Genomic DNA, 6,897 nt, shown 5'->3' on the forward strand with positions numbered 1-6,897 from the left:
CTATCAATTTTTGAGTTCGCAATTTGGTGCGCTCAACTATGTAGATTCTTATATAGGTTATAGGAGATTTGATATCATTTATTCTCAATCAATATTACTTTGGGGGTAGCTTCATTTCAAAAGTCTGTTATTTGGGTTTAATCAATCATTCAGTATGTTATTTTGGTGAATATAGTTTTGGGTTATATTAGAAGAATTGGGTATAGAAGTAGAGAATTGGAAGCCCTGAGTATAGTATCATTTATATCTTTTGTATATTATTTTATCCAGTCAAGCATCATAGAAAGTTAAATTTTAATTATTTATTTGTGGGTGTAGTTCATTAAACAGTATTTCAATTTTCTGTATGAACATTATTTGGGTCATGTATGCGCTTCGTGATAGGTAGGACTAGTAATAGGTTCGTAGTATAGGTTACCTATGTCAGGATATTTTCTTAGAAATAGGGTTGTGAACACACTTCAATCAGACACAATGGCAACAAATGAGAGCACCACAACAAATTTCGAAAGCAGTGAGGGAAGCACAGATAACACCATCGAGACCAGTGAGAGTCAGGAGCAATATTCACCGGAGATGTTACCGAATTCTGACATGGTAAATCAACCTGGTGACTCTCATGACGACCAAGAGCAAATTCCGAGTGGAAAAAGGAGTAAAGCAGGACTATCAGGAAACGAAATGGACAAGATTTTCAACTTATTAACAAGTATGAGGGAAGATATGGGTGCCAGCTTCGAAGAAAACAGTAAGAAATTGGAAGAGAATAAGAAAGAAATGAACGAAAAGTTAGAAAAGTTAAGTAGCAATGTAGAACAGCTGGAGAGAAGATTTGAGAAGAAAATGGAGGAAAAAACTAAAGAGATTTGTGGTGAGATAGCAATTAAAATAACAGCAGTTGAGAAAAACGTCGAGAAAATAGATAAGAGACTTTCAACAGAGATCGCATCGGTGAGAAAGGAGCTATCAGAGAAATCAGGTGGAATGGATAATGCAGCCTTTAAAAGATTTGAGGAGCAGCTCGCGGAATTTTACAGAGAGAAGGAAAGGATGAAAACGGAATTCGAGAAGGCCAGGACACAACCGATTATCGTCAACACCAGCTGTAGGGGATTGGATGAAGTGCCAAAATTTGAGAAATATCTGGAGAATCCTATGCAATTTTTGATTAAGTTGAAAGAATATTTGCGGCGTAGTGGGAAAAGTAACTGGAGTGAGCAATCAAGCATCATTGAAAAGTCATTTGATAGTCAACACTCAGCATGGTGGATGATTATTCAGGCTAGCATTGACTCTTTAGAACAATTTGAGGAGCGTTTCACTAATAAATTCTGGAGCCAACTCATTCAGGATTCAGTGCGAGAGAGATTGAGAACCGGAAAATTTATTAGAGGGAGGAAGTTAAACGCAAGTGAGTACTTCATAAAGCAGATGCTCATTGCAAGGAATTTGACACCAGCACTCTCGGATGAAGAAATCATAATAAAACTAGTCAAACACTATGGAACTGGACTAGAAACAGCTAGATTCAATAGGAATGTAAAGACAGTGCCCGAGATGGAAAAAATATTGGAAGAATGGAGCTTGCAGAATATCGATGTTGAGAAGAATGAATTAAGGGAGAAGCAAGAACAAAAAGAGAAGAATGTATGGGTACAAAGAGAAGAGAGAAAAAGTCCGCAAATGAAAAGAAGAGAGCAGGAGATTGGTAACGGACAGCAGCGTCGGGACAACAATCTGACTTTCAACGGCCATAAGGAAAGAGAAGGATTCATTCGAGATGGAAAATGGAATAGCGACCAGAATGCTAATTGGCAGAACACCAATTCGTCACCAAATGTGAATTGGAGGAGGAGAGACGCGAATCAGCCACGCAGTCAGCAGAGTCCAGCAGGAGAGAAAGAAGAAAAACAATGCCAACGATTTGAAGAAAGGAATCCGCAAATAAAGAGAACAGGATATGGAGATGATAATTTTGGATCAAGGGGAGCAATCAATCGTGAGCACTACTCGCAAGGAAGTAATGTCAATGATAATGGAGCAAACACCTGTCAACAGAGAACAAACTGGAATAGAGGAGAACGGAATGACTACCGAGGAAAAGGATCGTTTTCAGATGATAACTGGAGGAGAGGTGAAGAAAAATGTGGAAGATAATTATCAACTCACTAACTAATTACTACCTGGAATGATTTTGGACTGTGGAACTGTAAATAGACTGAATAGTGTAAATAAATAGCATTAGAGGTATCAAGATTATATTGAAGAAATCATAATAGACTAATTAGGAAATAGACAGTTGCCTGTGAACAATCAATAATCAATGAAGGGAGAAGGACAACAAATGACTCACAAGAAGGACAAAATGAAAGTGTAGAGTGGAAAGAGAAAGTGGTAACACCTGCGAGATGAGCGAGAGACATGAGAAGGAGTGAGATGGAGAATGTATTGTTCACGGAGTAAACAAGCCAGTAAGCATTGTGCGGAATTCACACAAGGGGTGGATTGAGTAGCCTTATTGTGTGAAGGATGCACCATGCTGAAAAACTTAACTGTAAATATGTATAGTTCGTAGTATTGATTGTATAGTGAAGAGATCGTAGGAAGATAGAAACAAGGGAGACGGAAGAAAATGGAGCAGCGGACAAGTGGACATCATCAGCTTACGAGAGTCACTAGGCTAACGGCCAGTCAGAATTCCACGTAACATGCAGCATCCAATGATCTGGTTGTACAGCGATGGAGAACTACAGTGATCTTCAAACTCCTAGACCGTCCATATTATGAACTCATTTTGTGTTGTCTGAAGTGTGAGAACATTAATTGCATTACGTAGTTTACTCTTAATAACCATCCTTTTAGTGTTAATGTCGCAAAGACTAAACTCATGTTCATTTAGTATTTGCTCTTGAGAGGGGGGTTTTGAGCCACATATGGCGACCACGTGCTCTCCTAAAATTTAAAAATTGTAGATTTCTGTTATTGTTGCAACACGTGCTCTGAACATATTGTATTTAAGAATATGAACGCTCGAAGAGCTAGAATAATAAAAAGAACCGTTTCTCGAAACTATTGAGAATGCATTTGAATAGCTTACCTAGACAGACGCTGGGGCATTATTCTTTTGAAAATAGTTTGAGACAAAATCATTCTTTCCTAGAAATTTGCTAACAGCATTCCTAACGTCAGTCACAGACACGTTTACAATAGAAACCACATGGCCCACTGTGCTTTGTGTCAACCCTTGTATATATCTATAGCATAAGTTGATGGCAGGTAGATGAAGATTGTGAATAGCGATATAGATATATAGTTAGGAGAGAAGTAAATATAGATATGTAGTTTTCAATGTAACCACGTGGTTAGCATATGCTACAATTTTACCACGTGGTCAGCATATGAATATTATTGAAGCAATTATTTGATGATCAGTTATTTGAATGGTGATCACATAAAACGATAAACATGATATATGAGTAATGTATTTATAAATTAGGTCATGAAGTAGATTAGGCTATATGTATAAAGTATTCAACAAATAATGTTGTACAATAAATTATAATTCAATAATTATTATAAGCTAATTAAGTTAGTTGAATCCGAATTCATAGGCTAAGGACAAATTTGTAAATAGAATAAATTAGGTATATTTGATTGAAACATGTTGACAATGAGTATGAGAAACCTGCTTAATTAATTAAGTAGTAATTAATGGGTATCTTATTAATTTGATTTATTCAACTCGATTGTAATGATGTACTGTATGATTTGTATTTTGTTCATTTCATGTATTTATTATTGAAGTATTTTCAATATTAGATTTATAAGATTGATTAGCCTACTGTATTAATCAAATCAATGCATTCAATTGTCAGTATCCAAACTTCAGAGTTTAAATATTGATAAAATATATGATATCATTTGTTTTAATAATGAAGGGGAGCCATAGTTTAAAATGATTTAACATAATAAACATTATAGTGAATTCAAATTGATATTTGAATTCAATTTGTAAGCAGAATATTAGCTGATGAGTTTGAGGGTAGGCGGAGCTAGAGGGCGAAGGGTGATGAGGGGTGGAAAATCGTGGTGCTAGTATATATGCAGGCAGACCATGCCTTGCAAGTTAGTTGCAGAGTGGGTTTTGAGTGGCATTTGAGTGGCAGTTAGTGGCAGTTGAGTTGCTGTTAGTTGCTGTGAGTCTCTTGGATTTTGGACAGTGTTCAGTGTAGGAGTGAGTTTTTGGTTTCAGACTTCAATTATCCTATAGGGAATTGACTGAGCCAGGTAAAGATTGTATTTAGAATTTTCAATTTTCCTCATTTAAAATCCACACCACCCCACCCTAAAAAGCCCAAATAACTATATCAAATTACATAGCATCAAAGTAAACAGCAAATTTAATTATTTAGCTCTTCTAAATACAAATCTGTAGATACAGTTTTAATTAACTTCTTGAAGCTTACAGTTGAAATTTTCTTCTAAGCACAAATAATAGTTTCTTAAAGCAAGGCTCCCCTAATCATTTTCATTCATTAAAATTTATCAATTCTCTTATTTTGACTATAATCATATTTTTAACTAGAGTTGTTCAATACTTTGATTTTATATCTTATTTTTCAAGTAACCTGTTAAAATAGGAACTGTTTGTTAAAATTTGTTGTATGAAATTAAAACTTGAACTGTTGTACTTTCAAAAACTTAATCATCTTGTATTTATATCTAATCATTACTATATTTTTGATCAATTTTTTTTAAATTCATATAAATTTAAAGTTCAATAATAAATTCATAATTAACCTTTGTTTTGCCTTTCACTTTATACATTCCCTTACACACGACCCTGATCTATCTATCTTTATCTTTTTCTTCAATACTATTATTAGTTCAGTGAGTGAAATATAAGTATCCACACAGTGAGTGAAGTTACAGTAAAGTAATTAATTTTATCAATTCAAATCAATTCAATTTTATTAGTTTAATTTTATCAATTCATAGTAATTGATTGGCGCCGGGCAAAATACCGTATAGAGTGAGGGAGTTCGAAACCCACTCTAAACAAAGACCGAAGTGGGAAAGAGTTCAAATAGAAAAGAATAATAATCATCATTGCAAAAATCAAGAAATGAGAAAGAAAAATAAGAAGTAGAGGAGACACTTGAGAAAGAGCTAGATTATTTTAGATAAGTTTTAAATAGATCAAACGGTGAAGTTTAAAAAATATTATATAGTATTAGAAGTATTATTAACTATTGGGAGTTGCAATAACGATAAAAGTAGTAAATTGAGTACTGTAATATTTTAGTGATGAATGTCTAAGATAATGTTAAATGAAACACAGCCCCTTTATAAGCATATGAACAGACTACCCACCTCTCTGTTCCATCAATAACTCTTCACACATTAGCTTTTATTGTTCGAGCTGTGGCACTAGTAGAAGATATTATTATGTATACCTAATATAGAAGAGATTACTATCTATACCTATAGATTACATCTATATCTATAACTTATGTTAATCATCCATTTTATTTGTAATTTAGCATTTCGAAAATAATTATTAATTATGGAAATACTTTTGGTAAGAGATGTAATTATTAGTAAGAATAGAGATAATGATTTTCTTAGTACCCTGTGGAGTAAAGTAGTTGATGCATTGAACGTAGTTTTGGGAATTAATATCAAGATAAATTATTAATCAGTATTGACAAATGTGGATCTCTTCAGTTTGAAATGATTGCCTTATATATAATCATAAATAGCAGTGGAAGGATTCATTTATAGAACTGAAAGCCAGCTCATGAAAAATGCCAAGGTATATCTACTGTGAAATCTATTAATACGAATTTCCTATTATTGTAGTGAAGGGCACCTTAGTCATTGAATCCTGAAATGATTTGATTTACCTTTATTTTTTGAAGGTCGGTCATCCTCTCGACTGTGTGGACCCTCTTGGATCCTCCCTCGCCGATAGAGATCTTAATCCTCCCGTCAGATGACCAGACATTCCTGTGCCCATGATGGTCGGCCGCAGCGTTGAGGATCTTGAGACGCTCTGCAGTCAGATCCTCGCGAATGGTGACGCCGGAACCCTTCAGTTTCCTCTTAGCGTCAAAGATCATCTTCCTGGTCCGGTAGCTGCAGAGTCGAACTATGATGGGTCGGTCCTTGGGTTTAGCTTGCCCTTGTTGAGGTGGTTGACGCCTTCCAACGCGATGCGAGCGGTTTACATCTGCCAGAGTCACGGGCACATTCAGCTTCTTGTTGAAGACATCGAGCGCCAGCAGGTCCATGTCTTCTTTGTCGCTCTCCGGGATCCCAAAAATATGTATGGAATGTTGGCGCCCATATTGCTCGAGGTCGTCGACCTTCAGGTGACAAGACACTTCCAGCTCACGAATTCTATCGTGCAGCTGTTTGTTTTCCTCCTTCAATGCCTGAAGTTCCTCGAAAATAGACTTCACAGCCATTGATACAGCACAATGGACAGACTCTTCGATTTGCTGTCGAATAATTCGGAGGGTCTCTTCAGACAGTGATCCAGAAATAGCTGGCCCTGGCTTCAGAGCATTGACCTCATTCTTCGGCGTGCCTCTGTTCAGTCGAACCGTTAGGTGAATTTACACTTTTATAGGCTAGGCAAGAAGGTGAACTGAAGAATTGAGAATGTTTTTTCAAGATAAATAAAAAGAGTGTGAGTTAATCAAAAATATAATTACACTATTGAATTTAGCTCGAGAAACTGAATAACTTGATGTATAATATCTAGTGAATTGAACTGTATAACCCTACGAAATATCTGTTAGAAGACGGAGCCGAGCTGACACACATTTACTCACTCAACATAGCCAAGAGGGAGAGGACATGTGAGAGAGAGAGAGTGATTCAGTATGGCAT

The 6,897-nt window shown here is 35.8% G+C and overlaps 1 protein-coding gene across 1 annotated transcript; it reads left to right on the forward strand.

Annotated features, from left to right (window-relative positions):
• The first annotated feature begins 474 nt into the window (after positions 1–474).
• LOC120351049 (golgin subfamily A member 6-like protein 6) lies at positions 475–2,157 on the forward strand. Its single transcript, XM_039426988.1, has one exon. The coding sequence runs from the start codon at positions 475–477 to the stop codon at positions 2,155–2,157; it is 1,683 nt and encodes a 560-aa protein (XP_039282922.1).
• Positions 2,158–6,897: the final 4,740 nt, after the last annotated feature.

The sequence above is a fragment of the Nilaparvata lugens genome, chromosome 4 (genome assembly GCF_014356525.2).
Source record: "Nilaparvata lugens isolate BPH chromosome 4, ASM1435652v1, whole genome shotgun sequence".
NCBI classification, from domain to species: domain Eukaryota; kingdom Metazoa; phylum Arthropoda; class Insecta; order Hemiptera; family Delphacidae; genus Nilaparvata; species Nilaparvata lugens.

Bases quoted from the DNA above. Each gene is read 5' to 3' on its own strand.
- LOC120351049 (XM_039426988.1), top strand. From the start codon at position 475: ATGGCAACAAATGAGAGCACCACAACAAATTTCGAAAGCAGTGAGGGA.